This window comes from Bemisia tabaci, chromosome 5 (assembly GCF_918797505.1).
Source record: "Bemisia tabaci chromosome 5, PGI_BMITA_v3".
NCBI lineage: Eukaryota > Metazoa > Arthropoda > Insecta > Hemiptera > Aleyrodidae > Bemisia > Bemisia tabaci.
In genome coordinates, this window is record NC_092797.1 from 1999636 (window position 1) to 2017183 (window position 17548).

A 17548-nucleotide genomic window follows, 5' to 3' on the forward strand; every position below is an offset into this window, starting at 1 on the left:
TACCCAATCTACCCCCCCCCCCCCTCTTACCAATCTACCGACCGTACTCTTCCTTTATAGGTACTCAATGGAGAATTTGCAAGCAAATTTTTTATTGCCTCATCTGGAAGTGCTTCAAGAGATGATTTCACAGTATTTTTTATAATTTCTTTCTGATACGGGAAATAGTATAAAAATAGATTTAAAAGTGAAAAAATTCACCGCCTAGTGACGTCACCTGGCGGCATTTCTCATGTAACACACCAATTTTTGCAGATTAGATCATTTCGTCATATTTTCTACAATAATTGCTCAATTCACGAACCAAGGGTATCCTCGTGTTCAGTTCACTCAGTAGTTTCCACTGAAACAGGAAATTCATCAAATTTCAGACACCTGCAAGTTCTCTATTGCGAGCATTTGTCTTCCAAATTTTCATAGGATTTTGCTCGTAATTTAATCTGAAGTACCTAAAAATGTCAAGGGATATTCATAAATATGAATAAAGAAATAAATATCCAATCGGTAGAAATTTGGCAACGTCCAAATGTTCATACGACGTTTTTGCTTAGCATGCCGACCTGCCCTGATTTGGACGCTCATTTAAATCAAACTGAACTAAATCCATTAGGACACGGACCTTGAAGTCTATGCGAATACATGCAAGACGCGGCTCATGTCAGGATGGATACAGTTCTTTTTCCGTTTTTATTTCATGTGAGCCGAGCCGCCATCATGCCACGCTCTCGTGGCATCAGTGTTGCACACTTGGCCTTTTCAGAGTGAATATTTTCGATCGAGACTGAAGGCTTTTTTACTAGCCTCACAGTCATACTGGTCGTCATACCGAATATCGACGGTGAAACTACCAAACCACGTATCTCGGTTTGCGACGTCGCAGACTTCCTGTCATACTTTATTTTTTAAACGAAAAACTACTTAACGTCCAGTCTTGAAAATTTCTGTGATTTTTCCTCTTCGTGCGAAGAAAATTCGGTGAAAATTTCAAGGAATGATATTGATTTGGTCTACTTCAAAAAAATAAAATGCGAGCGTAGATTTTTAAACACCGCCAACGAGATACGTGGTTTGGTAGTTTCACCGTCGATATGGTAGATTTTGCAAATATTTAGGTAAGTCCAGATCCACATTATAGGCTGTCAAAACCATGGAGCTTTCTCCCCCGTATTTTTGTATTTTTCGAAGGTGCAAATCATTCTAATCCCTCGCAAAGATCCATTTTCAAGGTGATTTCCTTTAATTCTACACCAGGTTTGGAACAAAATGTTCAATTTATGATGCTGCAAGTGTTTAAGGTCTCCTTAAACCTCCCTTAAACACCATGGTAACCACAATAGCTTTTTTCAGGAAAATATGTGTATATGTCGAAGGCAAATAGTCAAATCAGGCATTTTATCAAATGCCTTGGCAGATAATCAAATTTTCAGAGGTTACGATGTTTCTTATGTTTTCACAGAGACCTCTCGAGATTTCTAATATTTTAAGAGTAAAAATCCATAAAAGTACAGACTGTAATTGTATTTCCCGTTCAAAAATGCTCCTCGAATTTCTTCAAATGTCCAAATTGTGAATGATGTTTATTTCATTAAATTCTGCGTACTTATTTTGAGATAAATGTGCAATCCAGGTCTAGAAAAAACTTATTTATCATTGTACGTAGCACATTTTTACAGAGAATTCCTTCCCACATGATCAGAGCACTATTTTGTCTACAGTTAATAAAATAATCAGAATTTCAGTCCAAGTAAGAATATTTGACTATTTGCCTAGGCATTTAACCAAATGCCTGATTTGACTATTTGCCTTCAACATACATAACGGATGACAATGAATTCACTGAAGTTTAATCCAGAACCCAAGAATAGCTTTTTTCACGGTCAGTTTTGTCCGATCTTGCAGTCGGAGATTTTTCTCATCATGGGCGCTGCTCCATTTTCTGAGCTAAAATTGAGGCGGGCAGCTAATGAAACGTCTGCTCGAAGGAGTGAGATTATTTGTTGAACATCACGATAAAAAGCCGACGCGAGGGGGTTATTTAATGATATTAATATTTTCCCTCTTTTTCTCATCCGAGAGGGAGTGGGGGTCGATTACGTCGGAGGGGGGGGGGGATTGCACTCGTGCAGCCGGCTGGAGTTTGCAGTAGCCGGAACGTGCAGAGATGCAGACGCAAGACGTAGACGTTGCGTCGCGTCGCGTCGCGTCACTCAGGCTCAAGTTCAAAGGCGAAGCATGCGTTCGTCAGCTGCTTATTGCCGCAAAGTGGACGACAAACTTGCACACAGAGACGAAAAAACGGGCCCCATGCAAACTTTTACCAAAGTTGTCATAGTCAAGGAATACCGAGAGAACCGGGAAATTCCCGGGAAATTTGAAAAGCTCCCTACCCCTCTCACGTATCTGGATTTTCACATGGATTGCATTTTGCAAAAAGGAACGAGGAGCATTGCGATGTTGCTATGATTGTGCAAATGCTTTTGTTTTGGAAGCGAAATTGTATTATTCGTAAACAGTTTCCATTATAACTCGCTAAGAAATGTACAATTTTAGACAAAAATTACCATGTAAACTTCATATTTTTTCGTGGTTTCAGAGATTTCATTGCAAATGATGAAAATGCACAATCTTAGCATCATTGCAATTCTTCTGGTACCTTTTTGCAAAATGCAATCCACATGAGCCCTAGAAAGCATGGCTTTATATATGGATTGCATTTTGCAGAAAGGAACCCAGGCCATTCCCAATGTTGTTAGGATTGTGGAACTTGCATTCTTTACAATATAATTACTGGCATCAAAAAGTTAATTTACAAAAGCAATTTTTATCCTGAATTTAAATTTGATTGGGAGTGAAGTTGAACTTGTCTCGATGCTCAGTTTATATTTGCAAGGTAAAAACATTTGCACAATCTTAGTGACCTTGGAATGTCATTGGTTCCTATTTGCAAAATACAATCCATACGTAAAGCAGGGCTTTCGTTTAAATTGATATATGACCGGCAAGTCAGGAGGACGGGAAACTCCAAAATCTTTGTCTTTTATACATAAGAACGTTTCTGCATGTACATATTCATTTAAAGCTTTGGGAAAAACTCGAGTGTTTATAGGTATTCCCCTGATAAGCGATCCTTAAATTCGGCTAATTTTGAGATCGCATCTCTGTTGTCACGAGACCAACGAATTCATGTACCCACTATAAATTTGACAAAGAAATTCAACGTATTAAAAGCAATGTTTTTCCAGAGGAAAAATATCGCATTCAATACTGATATCAAAACTGCACTTTAATGCGATATTTTTCCTCTGAAAAACCCTGCCTTTAATACGTTAAATTTCTTTGTCAAATTTGGTACATGAATTTTTTAGTCTCATGACAACAGAAGTGCAATCTCAAATTCGAAAAAAATGACAAGTAGCCGAAATTATGGAACGAATCAATGCGATACGATATATCGCACGTCGCTGCGTCGCTCTAACGCAAAAAATGGCAACCGTCGAACCACCTTAATGCACATAGTTCCGTTTGGCAGAAATACGTCAAAGTGACAAATCAATGGATTAATCGTAAAACACAAGACGCCACTAATTGAGGGGGGGTTTCAGTTCCTTATCCGGGCTTCGTTCTCCCACTGTGCTGCAAAATGGCATCACGCGCCGATGCTCATGAAAGTAAAATCGCCCGGCGCCGCCGCCGCTCACTTTTAACGCAAGAGCTTGCTGGCAGCGATTTACACCCAACCCCCCCCCCCCCCTCTACTCTTCATCCACGTTCCTCCCTTTCATTTCACCCTCGTACTTTTCCTGTTTGGATAACTTCGATTTTTCCGCCACGATAGTCTTCGGGTCCAGCGCGCTTTCTAAGGCACGATTAAAAGGATTTCCCTCGCTCAGTAATCTCGTCTGTCAAAGTAGACTTTTAAACCCCCCCCCCCCCCAAAAAAAAAAAGAAAACTGAGAAAAGCGGATCACTTTAGACTCCGTCTTTTATGTGTGAATATTTTAATTCCATGGCTAAACTGCCGTCCCAAAGAAAAACGCTGTATTCTCGCCGTACATTCGAAAGTTGCTCTTCCTTCGATAAAATGTTCATTTCTGAGCAGGGGCGTTGTGAATATTTTCCCTCGAAATTTTCAGGAATTTTTGATGGAATCAAGAGGATAATTTTCTGAAAAATTGGAAGAAAAATATTTATAAGTTTACTAGGAAATTCAAGGTGTTTTATCAAAGGAAATTCGTGTTTTATCAAAGGAAATTCGTGTATTTTTCAAAAGAAATTTGGTAACGCCTACAGTTTCATACGGCGTTTTTCCTCAGCACGGCAGTAAAAGCGAAAATTGTATAACTCCGATTGTGACGCTTCAAATTGGACGTATTTCTACGAAACAGACCTATGTGAAAGTGAGAAATATGGGGTGTGCTCGTTCGTTCTCTGGCCGTAAGAGTGAATGAGAATAATTGTGCGCCAGTGACGTCAACGGAGGAGGACGCCGGCGTCACGTTCCTCGTGGTTGCGGTAGTCGTGGTCATTAACTCATGAGCCCTGTCCACAACGCTCTCTTGCCATGCCCGCGGCTCATGAGTTCCGCATTCAATTGGCACATAGGTCTCTTTGATAGAATGTAAAATCCCGCTTTTCCAATTCTTCAAAAGGAATCACGCCCACTTTAACATTGCTTCTTATGCAGCTTCCAAGAGCACACCCCATATTTCTCACCTCCACATAGGTCTGTTTCGTAGAAATACGTCCAATTTCCGCTTATGTTTTTCTCTTGAAATTCCTTCTCCCATTCAAATGCATTACAGGAAATTTCAAGGGGATACTTTGGTTGTTTTTGGTATACGTATTCATGCCAGAAGGAACTATGTCCATAGGGTTCGCGTAAAAAATGATTCCATTTAGCATAATTTGTCCATTTGAAAGGTGAAATTGAATCGGAGATTTTGAAACGTTGCTATGGAGAAACGCATTTTTTACCGGTAGCCATTGAAATTTCATGAACGGAATAATGGAAACTGAAAAAATATAAATTCGAATCAATGGCCGACCATTACGTAATGGAGGATTTTTAAAAACAAGTTGGCACGAAAAATGCGTGAAAATGTCAGTATAAAGTTTACTTTTAAAAACAGAGGAATTACTGTTTCAAGTTTTAATTTGCCATGTAAGGTTCTGCATTGCAAATTCGTATTATGAACTTATTTCGACCCACTTGAAAAACATCAACTTCTTAGAAAAATTATCCCCCAAAACTCAGCGACGAGTCTCGTAAGTTAGCAACAACATCTTACCTCCATTTAAATATGTGAAAACTATCGATTTCAGCTGTCTCGCCTAAAAGCGATATTTAATATGAATTTAAATGTGGCAAAACAAAATTACCAATTCAAAATTATCTGGTGAACGGTCAAAATAAATGAGGGACAGCCATACAAGGATCTTAAAATATCAAAGAAAATGTAATTAAATATTTTACAGCATTAAAGCACTATTAAATATTACGCAAGATCAATACATATCGGTCGTATTCCTCCAAGAGAGTAAATTAAAACTACTTATTGAATAATGCGATTATGTTGATAAAATCTTGATGCGAGATGCCCACTGACCACTACTCCAGCAGACGGCGTGATTCGGTGCGTACCTGATGGTTAGAAAGACTTACATGTCTCAATTATTAGGATTAACGTAACGCATGAGGAACATGCTGCAGCGCAGCGCTAGAGGAGAACGCAGTAAAAACCATTGGACTAGACCAAATTTCCGTTGATAAAATACGAATTTTCTGGAATACTTGTAAATTTTTGTTTTTTCAACGGTTTCACCATTAGACGCTCAATGCGGGTCAAATGGAGAATTTGCACACAAAAATTTTATCGCTTCGTCTGAGAGTGCTTAATGAGCTGAGTTCGCAGTATTTTTCATAATTTTTTTCTGACAAGGGAAATTGTAGAAAAATAGATTAAAAAATTAGAAAATGTGCCGCCCTATAACGTCATCTGGTGGCATTTTCCATTTAAACACATGTATTTTGGCAGATTTGGTTATTTTGTCATAATTTCTCTAATAATCGTCCAATTTAGAAACCAAGGATATCCTCACACTCAGTTTTTCTAGTAGTTTCATTTTAAAGATGAAATTCACAAAATTTAAGACACCTGCAAATTTTCTATTGACCTGAAGCTTGCAAAAATCGCGGGTCTGGCGGGATGTATGGGACCGGTGCATTAGAGCTTTAGATATAGCTACAAATACATCGTTAAAAAACAATTTGGGAAATAAGAACAAATCTAGTGTCAGCAGAACCGAAGATATTAGAGACGTACTACTGCCGTGTTACGCATTGACGAATCCAGCGAATTGGCAACATTGTCTTTTCTCCACTTGAACCTATGGAAATGTATCGATTCTTGAAGAGGCTGGGTGCTTCTACAAGAATCGATCATTTAGCATAGGTTTAAATGGTGTTACCAAATTGCTGGAGTCACCTGGTGTTACGGTACTGAAGAGAGCATGTAAGGAGATTTCTGCACAAACCACGGGTAGCTTGTCTTAATATGTGTTGCGAGGATTGTGTGTCACCACAGAATGTACTTACTACTCTTTTCCATAACACAGCAATGTGTTCGAACCTCGTTTTTTAACTTTTCTCCCAAATCTGAGTGACACTTTATTGCAAATATAACGCGGAGCATTGCTAGTTCACGCTTCGCGCCATCGCGCCTTCAATTTTGCGGACGCAACACGGACATCCATCAAGCACGAATAGTTGTATCTTCACGCCGTCATCAACGAGCTTCCTCTCCCTTACTCTACTTCCATGTTGTGTTGGTTTCTGTTGTCTTATTTGTAAATGTACCTCCAAGTCTATGTTAGCAAAATAGCCGAAGATAGGAAAGACATAAGTCTAAGAATTGGTATTTTGGCAAGATTTGTGTCATGTCAGGGGATTTTCATTTTGCCGGGTAAAATATACCCGAATATCTCCTCTGTGGGATTGACATGTGGCGGATGAGGAAGGTAGCAAACGGAGGGGTAAGAAAGCGCCAGTTTATCACCAAAAAGGTGAAAAAAAAACAAAAAGTATTTCTTACCTTAAACAACATAGAGTTAACATGAATAGTACTTGAAAAAACTACCAAAGTCAATCTATTTAAAGACTGGCCACTTTTATCCGACTTGAGACTTTATGTATAAAAAGTCTTGGGCATTTTTCTGAGGATTGAATAACTTTTTTCACAAATTAGTATAATATACATCGTTACTCGTTAGCCATCAAACTAACGAGGAAGAGTTTTGGGAACGATGATCCTCAATCGAGATTTCCTCTTTGCAGTTCAGGAGCTGGTGCGTTGTCTCTTAGTCGAACTACCATGAATGATGCCCAGTAATTCAAAAAGCTGCGAGCCCACTGCACATCTTCCTTTTTTTATCAACATGTGACCCTGCAGCAAATTCAATTTTTGAGTTGAAGAATGCCATTGTCGTAAAAGTCCGGGACATGCAAAACACCGTTATTAGCAAAATTTTAAAGGGAGACAACCATTGAGTCGTAATTTGTTTCATCGAAAAAATACGTATGTATCATACATACAAGATTCCGTCACCAGCTATGACGAACGGTTAACAGTTGGAGTTTTTGAAATGAAAAGAAAATTAACAGAATTTAATACGCTATCTTCGCAGGAAAACGTTGAATTGAACAAGCTGTTGAAAACCGTTCCTTCGAATCAGTGCCACAAAATCTTAGTTACTTACTTCTAAAATATTTTGAAACGCTCCAAAACATAATTTTCGCTCATATTTTTCCAACATCGTATAGACATGTTGCTTCGGCATGAGGCTGAGTTAGGATTTTGTGATAAAATGCATTTGACTCGACTGAGAATTGATGAAATTAAGATCGATAACTTAATGCCAAAAGTGCGTAACTTACTAACTCCGACGTTTAAAAACCTCTGGTTATGTTTTATTTACCTGAAGGAAAACTGTTCAAAAAGTTTCGCTGAAATGTTTTGTGAACGTGTGAAACTTAATTCATAGAAAATTTCAAAGGAAACAGTTGATTAGTTCTTTGTTGTAACACAAAACAAGAGCGGAGACATACATATCATCACAATAATCTGAAGTATACATTTTTCAAGTTTTTTTTTAGCGGCTCTGGTGCTTGCACTAGAGCTGCTATTCCGGACGGTCCCAGCTGGGGAGTATCAACGGACCATGTTACATTGGAGAGACCGCGTGTTGGTTGATGGGAATCGGCGCCATTTTCTGCTGTTTAGGGGGGACTGATTTTATTTTAATTGATATCTTTTTCCTGTGAGCGAATGCTATGTTGTGTAGTGTATTTTTGGAATCATGGTGATACTGTCAATAATTCAAAACGGGTCTGTGCTTTAATCTCGCACTGGAAAAAATGTACTTTACGTTTAAAATTTGAAAATTCAAATCTATAAGTTTTCGCGCTTTTTTCGAAGAATGCCGTGGTTGGAGCTTCCTAGTCATACTACTCGACATCAGCTGATAGCAAACAAAGGTTACCAAGGAAACGGTAAACGCGTAACAACTACCTACCGTCGCCAGAGCCGCTTTCCGACGCGAATGCGTTGGAGCTTCCTGCTTGTTTTTTTTTTGCTTTTTGCCTTTTGCCTCTGATTCACAGAAGAGACAGACAAAGAAACATGTCTCTGTCTCTATGTTTAATCTTTTGAGACGATGATCGTTGGTTTATCAATAGAAAAAGTCAATGAAACTTAATTACTTGAGTAACAAACGCAATTTAATTTACCTGTAAACCCCAATTGGTAGGCATACTATTCCGGATAATCCATGAATCTAAAACCAAAAGGGAGAAGAAACATTTAATTTTTCTTAAATTAATTTCCTTCTTTTTAGGTGTTGGCTTTGCGATAGAAGTTTGATAGGCCGAGATGTGTTTTTGTTGTGGGTATTTGATCTTTTTTGAGCCATTATTAGACAGACTATCATCAATAGGTATATTTTCAGTTGCTTTTACATACTCATTTGTGATCGTCCGAAGGAGGAAGTAGTGGCGAGACGTCAATTATCGACTTTCTATATTTTTTCGTTGAGCTATATGGAAAGGAATCTATTTTTAAGGTTTTCCTTGCAAACATTCTGTTAATCGATCCTTTTCAAAAGGTTTAAATGGCAAATCAATGAATTTATTGCGCCTTCATCGCATGCGCCTTAAGAATTATTCTAAACCCAAAAATCGGCAAAATTCAGAGAATTGAAAGCAAAATAGTGTTAGAAAAAAACCAATACAGCTATCGATGGCTGTATCGAATGCGAGGTTATTTCCAAACACAATTCTGCTTTCATTCCTCTGAATTTTTCCGATTTTTGGGTTTCAAATGATCTTCAGGCTTATGCGTAGGGGCTATCGTCCTTTTTCTGCTTAAAATTCAGAATATGTCGAGATTTTCGACCTAATCGATGCGATATATCGCATGCCAGTTTGACCACACCACTTGAGCTTGACGAATCACCTTAATTTTCTTTGATGACTTTGAACGCAGGTCGATCTCAATACTCATGAAAACTCACGATTGGCTCCTAGGCATAAGAAGAGGGGGGGGGGGGGCATGTGGAGACAGAAATCGTCGTCTCCCGCACGATGGAACGTAACTCCATTCCAAGGTTGCCAAATTGACTCCAACAATTAATTTATTTTACAAAAATGTAAGTGTGCAATTTATATCCAAATTAGTCTGATTTTTGCATGAAATCGGAAGAAAAATCAGTGAAATTTTCAGTTAGAAATGCCCAATACTTTTCTGGTTAAAATGCAATTTACGAAAGGAAATTTGGCAACATTGAAATGTAGTTACGTTCTTTCGTGCGGAAAACGACGAAATACCTGCATAATGGCCAACGATGAGGGCAACGTGGTTTGTTACTTGGAAGCTCTGATCATCGCAATCGTCAGAATCAAATACTCCGCGGATGTAGAACTAGAACAGGAAAAAAAGAAACGAAACTAAACAAAAACGACGAGTTCTAAAGCACAAACGCGATACGTATGATTAGTTCAAATACTTGCTGATCTAGCAGAATGGACCACTAGATAAGGTACGAATTTCAGCATTCTGATACATGTTTCTTGACCAAAATTTTACGTAAAACACGATGCACACAACGAAAATTACCGAAATTAACTCCTGACGAAGATATTTAATGATTCTTGATGCGTGAATTCAAACCACCCGCTCATGAAAACTCAATGCTCTACGTGATTCACATCGCGCGCTAAATGTTTATCATGACAGTCTCTGCGATGTAAAAATCTTCAACTTCAATCTTGACACTTTGGCTCAGCTATAGCAAATTGCTAATAGTTTGAACAACACATGATGGGAAATGAACATTGCTCGATTGAGAAGCTCGCTGAAACCGTTGTAGTGGGCGATTTGACTCATGTAGAGTTTTGAGTTTCTTGTGAGCGGGCAGTTCAAATTCCTCGCAACCAATGTGAAATAAAAACGTTAATATCTTCGTTAGGAGTTGGTTTCCGTAATTTTCGTTGTGTGAATCGTTTTCTACGTGAAATTCTGGTTAAGAAACATGTATCAGATCGCTTAAATTCGTACCTTGTCTAGTGGTCCATTATCACCGGTTTTTGTTTCCTAGAGTGCTTAAATACAAGGAGTTTGTTGCACTTGCGATTCGAAAAGTTTCGTTTTGGCGCGTTAAATTTCTCTCGAAACGACGAAACATGATTGGACTATCATACGTCGAAACGCTTTTACTTTTACTACCGCCTTGTGTGTTTTAACATATACATAACTGTTCGCGCTCTCCGGTTTGAATGTTGCCTATGTAGCAAAATTGAAGGCGAACTTCGGATGGAAAATACCTACCACTGGATCCGCCACTGGTACACGATTATTCACAAGACTAAAGCCTTGTCCACACGAGCGCGGTTCGAGGAACTTGTTCCCGGAACAAGTTTTAGCTGAACTGAAAACTTATTCCTCCTAAACCCGGAACTTCCCCCGTAGCTTCTACATATGTTTCTTTTGGTGTTAATTTGTTTGTTTTTGTTTTTTACGTCCTTTACATGTCTTGACATTTATTTTTGTTACTTTGGCGGCCGTAATAATCTATTATTTTGCAATAATTGTATAGTTTTATTGAAGTCCCGGTTCCAGTTTGGGCGAACTTGTGTGGACAGCATCCCTCCTTTCAAGGAAAAAGTTCCGGGAACTGAGCAGTTCGTCGAATAAGTTCCTCGAACCACGCTCGTGTGGACAGGGCCTAAGAGATGTTTCTTACTTGGAGGTTTGGAGATGAGAACATAGCCGCTGCGATTGGCCTGAGCTGTAAATGTTCCTCTAGGTCCTCTGGTTCTACCTCGTCAAAATCTGCTACCTTCACGTGAGGCGTGTAGGGCCTGCAGTCTCCGTTCTCCGCTATGTACGGGTAAACATCCGCGGTGGGCACTCCGTGTTCCTCCATGTATTCCAAAGCTGCTACCATGCTCCCACCGTCACAGCCGTAGGTGTTCACGTCACAGTCAAGTATCGCTACCAACAATTTCGCATTTCCATGAATTTGCAGGAATTGGACCACATTTTGCAATGGAGAACTACATATAATTTTTTCTCATGCGAGAGCAAAAAGGGAATTAGAGTCCGCATTGAATAAGAAAAGTGCTTGACCACCAGATCTTCCTGCGCTTTTTTCAGCCAATCAGACACCCGACGACCAATTGGACGTATTTCTGCCAAACGGAACTAAATGCATTATGACGTGAGCCCTGCTATGCATATATTCTCATGGGTCTCAAGGCTCATGCCTTGATGCACATAGTTCCGTTTGGCAGAAATATGTCCAATTCTTCATTCCGTGTTGAAAATAACATGGGAAATTGAAACCATATGTTTTTTTCGAATGCAGTCAATTTTTCGGCAAAAATAAAAGTGTTCACGACTGACCTCTCGGGAATTTTCCGTTTTGACTGATGTATACTACGTTCCACTTTTTCAAAAAAAAAAAAAAAACAAAAAAAAAAACATCAAAGATCTTGAGTTTTGAAATTTCAATTTTAATCCCCTCGGGTCGATGTTTTTGACTGTCCCGTCAGCTCCCTGGTCGGCTCCCTGGTTTGGTGTCGTTTTATGAATGAAGTGGAATGTATTATACATGAATCGAAATCACATCCCCGAGAGGTTAGTCGTAGCGAATTTTTCTATCCTTGGCGGCTTATCATGGATTTTGAGAATGTTGGAAGACTTTAGCTTGTCCACGATTCTTCGAACTCACCTTGCACTGAAAGCCTATCGACCTTATTTTGTTCCTTTGCCAACATCATCTCAACCATATTAACTGTGGAAAAAGCCCAGCATGCGCCACATTCTCGTCCGAACTGGTTCTGTAAACAGATATATAATTTCAGGGGGGAAACGAAAGTAAAGGAAACCGCTTCAATGACCGTCACAAAACACTAATTTATCAGCCATTTCGTTCCAAGAGCTTATGTTTGATGCAACAACTACCTATATAACAGCATAATTTAAAAAAGAAAATTTAACATTAAAGCCGACATTTCTTCAAAACTTATCCACGATGGAACATTCAAAGGATACAACCAATCTTTCCATGTATCCAATCGCACAAACTCAGAGGCGTATCCGATAAAAATAACTGCACATGCGATTTTCTCAAGACTATGTTTTCAGCTATAGCTGGTTATTTCGGCATAACCACGATGAAACAGCATGAATAGAACGAACTCGTATCTCGGAGTACGACGTTGCACTCTTCTTGTCATGCTTCAATTCCAAAAATATTTTTACGTCATTTGTTTAAAATTTCCCAGATTTTTATACCATATGTGAGGCATGGAAGGGATATCAATAAGGGCGGTTTTTGGGTCCACCCTGATTTTCTTCTACCTTACAATCATTTGCTAAATGAGTGTCAATTTTACGAAATGAAATTATTTTATGGTCATTTTCCGTCTCTTTTCAGGTCTGCGACTGGCCAAAATCTGGGTCTGAGAGTCGATTTTTGGCGAGAAATGCGAATTTCTCGGCATTCGATGCGCTGGTTTATATCGACCCCGTCGTAAATAAAAAAAACCGCATTTCCCAACAAAATCGGCCTTCAAACCCAAATATCTAGCCCAGTATGAAACCCGAAAAAGGACAAAAAATTACAAAATCATGATTTCCGTAGAGTACATCTCCTCGAGGAGCACAAAATCGTGGGGTTGAGAAAATTCAGGGTGGACCCAAAAACGGCTTTAATCAATACCCCTCCTTTTGGATAAATTGCAAGCAATAGCTGGGTTTGTTCTCCTTTAATACACCAAAATGAGAGCAGACACTTAAAACACCAGAAACGACATTTACGTTATCCTGCTGTTTGAACGCCGATAAGCTTCAATTATTTCATGAGTTTGCTTTTTTAAAAAAAATATTTTAAGACATTTCTGAAACTTCGCGTGCTCTCGGAGTGGGCGACGAAACCCGTAAACTTCCTGACGATTATGTCCCAGATCAGAAGCGAAGCGTGAATGATCGGTCATCGATATTCCCCCATTTGAAACTATGCACAGAAAAAAAACTCCGGCCGTGGAAGCCGTACTAACGGGCTAAATAGACATACCGTCCGGAAGTTCCGGTTGTAGCACCCGGAAGTTTCGGCCTCTGAGCCCGGAACGGATGGTATGTCTACGTAGCCCGTAACTTCTTTTTTTTCAGTGTGGTAAAGAGTTGATTACAGTGGCGTGGTGTGCTTCGCGATATATCTATGCCATTTAAACCTATGGAAAAGGATCAATAAACAGGGTGTTCGCAGCGAACACCTTAATAATCGATTCTTTACTATAGGTTTAAATGGCAGAACAATCGATACATCGCAATTCACGCCACGCCACTGGTCGACTAAGTGTCGTTGCAAACACCATGTTTACCGATCCTTTTCTATAGGTTTAAATGGTAGATCAATACATCGCAAAGCATGCTACGTCTTTGTCCCGTCTTACTTGAGCTTCAGTCGGCGGGTAGAGGTGATTGGGAATGCGCCAATCCACCAACATATTTCCTTCTGGTTCCGGACCGATGTAGTGCAAAGTCCCAAAGGGAGCCGGCCTCCAGTCCGGCGGCAGGGAATTCGGGAAGTTGCGCCTGTTGGAGCGATTGCGGGAGGGTGTTGGGTCCGCTGATCGTCTTCTTTCGGGTCTTCTGGAACCTGGATGTTCCGAATCTGAGCCAGAATCCGGATCCAGCATTCGCGGCTTCAGACTTCTGTCCTTCTGCCCAGACTTTCGGTGATCTGACATCAGACTTCTGAAGAAACTGGACTTCCCCTCTGGTCTCGGACTATTTTCTCTACTGGACTTTCTCTCTGGTCTCGGACTCTTTTCTCTACTGGACTTTCTCTCTGGTCTCAGACTGTTTTCTCTACTGGACTTTCGCTCCGGTTTCAAAATACTGCCTCTACTTGACTTTCTCTCTGGTTTCGAACTTTTGTTTCCACTGAACTTCCGCTCTGGCTTTTGAGTACTCTTTCTACTAGATTTCCGCTTTGGCCGTGTGATTCCAACGAATGCACTAAACTCTTCGCCTGCACAGAATTTTCATGTTTCATAGATAGATGTTTGTGTCACGGGAGCAAGGCATCTTAAGGATATCATACTTTTAATTTATTTATTTATTTTTTCATTCCAAAGCATCTGCCTGAACTGAACTCTCCCCCTCTCAATCGTGTACCAGAGGTAGATCCAGCAATTTGGCAACACCGGATTTCCTTCATTTAAACCAATGGTAAATAATCGATTCATGTCGGAGCACCTGTGGCCCCTCCAAGAATCGATACATTTCCATAGGTTTAAACGGAAGAAAGATAATGTTGCCAATTTGCTGGATCTGCCAATGTCGTGTATTGGTACGTATTAGAGATCAAATGGACCACATTTTGCAACCACTATTTCTGGCTCATTTTAGAAACAACATATATGCTAATAGTTTTCCTACGCAGATAGGCGCTTATACAGAAGAGCCAGAGATAGTGGTTCCTTATTACAAAATGTAATCCAAATTTTTGACTCCAATTGAAATTTTTGGAAATTTTTTGGCCTTAATTTGTCCGTGGAGTAGTGTGGACTCAACACGATTCTACCCCCTCATAATTGATCTGAAGAGACGAACTGATTTTCATGATTTTTGCGGTTATCGATATGATATATAGTCGCTAGATGAGCCTACTCTATTGGGATCAACCCACAAAGCGGGCTTTCGGGGGGAGGGGGGCGTGCAGCGGCCAGGAAACGTACCTAATGCATTTTTTATGAAGTACTCACTTGTAAAATCCGTGAATGGGCCGACTCCGAAAACGACACTTCCTTTCCGATTGGCCATGAGATTGTCGATTTTGACCAGGTTCTCCTTAAAAATTCCGAACCTCTTACTCTCCTCTTCTGATGAGCTGTATTCTTTCCCGTAGGCCTCCTTGAATATATTGAATTGTTTTTGTAAAGACAATTGACTGAGTTTCTCCTGTAACGCAAGAAAAAAGAAGGGATAATATTTGATCGGGCGCAGCCAATGTGCGCAAGCCATGTGCTCAGGGCCGGATTAAGGGGGTGGCCACATGGGCCGAGGCCCATGTCGGCAAAATGTAGGGGGCGGCAAATTTTGCAATCTTTTTGAATGTAGGTATCAAAAAAAGAGAGGAAAAATCGGATTCAGAAAATAAATTACAAAGGAGAAGAGAGGACAAAATCTCTCATTTCCTGAGCGTAAAAGTATAGTAATTTATAATTTTGTCGTCTTTCGGTGATACAAGAGATAACACCTTTAACTAGTCGAGCTAAGAGAGAAACCAAACGCGCAATTTGACCTGGAACGGAGCGGAGCGGCGCGGCGGTCGGCATGAAACGCATAGCGCCTACAAGACTGCTGTACGCGCCTCTAGCGCGTAATTTCTGCTGCCGCGCCGCGCGCCGTCTAGCGCACAGCTAATCGCGCCGCGACGCCGGCCGCGGCCAGCTTCAGCGGCGCTGCCCTAGAGAGCGCTCGCGTCGCCAAGGTGTTTTATGTTTTAGTAAGGTCATTTTATTTTGTTTACGAAAGGAAAATAATAAGTTGTCTGGTTCCCAGAGTTGTAAATAAATGTAAATAAAGCAAAGAAGGTTTCAAGGTTAAAGGTGTTTAAGTTATTTTCTCAGAATTACTTTTCGTTCTCCAACGACCTATGCCGGGCGCGGGATACTGATTTACCCAGGTCCTAGGTGCACGCCGATCCAAGTGCCATTTCATCGCCATTCAGCTAGCAGCAGTCTACGGCTCCACAGCTCCAAGGTGCGCCCGGCAATTCAGTGCTCATAAGGTAAGGTTTCCCCCGGTACGCCCGGTGTCACAGGTAATTCCCCGGTACGCCCGGTGTATTAGTTTGTAAGCCCCGGTTAGCCCGGAGAAGTTTAGATAGGGACCCCGGTTCGCCCGGAGAGTAGTTTAGGGACCCCGGCTAGCCCGGTGAACTGCAGAGTAGGGACCCCGGCTCGAGCCCGGTGTTAGTTAGGAACCCCAGCTCAAGGGAGCTGAAGCCAGGCCCGCGCGCTCTTGGTAGCTTTTCTCATCTTTAAATTAAATTAGGGATTAAGGCCCCAACAACTGCATGAATACTTCACGCATTGCGTCAAACACACTGCGGTCGGCTTGAAACGCATAGCGCCTACAAGACTACATGAATACTTCACGCATTGCGCCAAACATTGTGGTCAGGAGCGGTCGGCGTGAAACGCATAGCGCCTACAAGACTGCGTGAATACTTCACGCATTGCTCCAACACAGTGCGGTCGGCGCGGCGGCGGCGGCGGAAGATAAAATTATTAACCACATTTATGTTTGTTCTTTCATTATTTGTTCGTTCGTTTTTTTTTAATTGGAGGGCCTTGTCCAAACAGGGATGGTTTTACGGAGCTGAGCTTTAGTCAGTGTTGACAGGGTTTTCACAAAAAATGTGCCCAACACAAGTAAACGCGTCTCGTACACCCCTCTCCCTCCCCCACCGGCACGTTCACTGGATGGTTTTTATAGATCGTGTTCAACAGAGTACACAGGTGAGATTATATTGATATCGATTGATTCAATATGTAACCACAGCCTCAAAAGTCAATTTAGAAATCTGAGGTAACGGGTCTTATGTGATCGAATTTTCATTCTCTCGAGTACCAAATGGCAATGAAAAGTGAAATTGTTAGGAATTTTCTCATGTTTAGCTTTTCCAAATTAAATCCTAAAATTTTTGGAAACAAATTCTGGCTCAGTGTAAAAACAACGTATGAACCATTAGTTTCCTTATGCACATAAGTGTTTTTTTCGGATGAGCCAGAAATTATAGTTCCTAATTGCAAAATGAAATCCAATCGAGTGGCTGCAGGAGCGTAACTTCCAAAATCGGAAATTGATCGGATTGAAGTTTTTAAGATGAAAGGTTTGTCACTGACTTCGTTAGCCAAATTCCTCGAACTTCTTGGAGAGTCCAAAAAAACTATGGGGGGGGGGGGGGAGCTAAGTCC

At 40.6% G+C, this 17548-nt stretch overlaps 1 protein-coding gene across 3 annotated transcripts; it reads right to left on the bottom strand.

The window, feature by feature from the left end:
- Window positions 1–7170: 7170 nt before the first annotated feature.
- Window positions 7171–14570, bottom strand: LOC109035525 (cathepsin K). Of its 3 annotated transcripts, XR_011899940.1 has the most exons (5): window positions 14012–14570; window positions 12286–12394; window positions 9881–11546; window positions 8786–8832; window positions 7171–7442 (listed from the first exon to the last, which is right to left on the bottom strand). XR_011899940.1 is itself a non-coding variant. In XM_072300969.1 (3 exons), the coding sequence occupies exons 1-3, from the start codon at window positions 14306–14308 to the stop codon at window positions 11278–11280; spliced, it is 675 nt and encodes a 224-aa protein (XP_072157070.1). In that variant the 5' UTR covers window positions 14309–14570; the 3' UTR covers window positions 9736–11277. The 3 variants fall into 3 exon arrangements, 1 of the variants encoding a protein (XP_072157070.1); XR_011899941.1 differs by lacking the exon at window positions 7171–7442 and having other exon boundaries at window positions 8680–8832; XM_072300969.1 differs by lacking the exons at window positions 7171–7442; window positions 8786–8832 and having other exon boundaries at window positions 9736–11546.
- Window positions 14571–17548: the final 2978 nt, after the last annotated feature.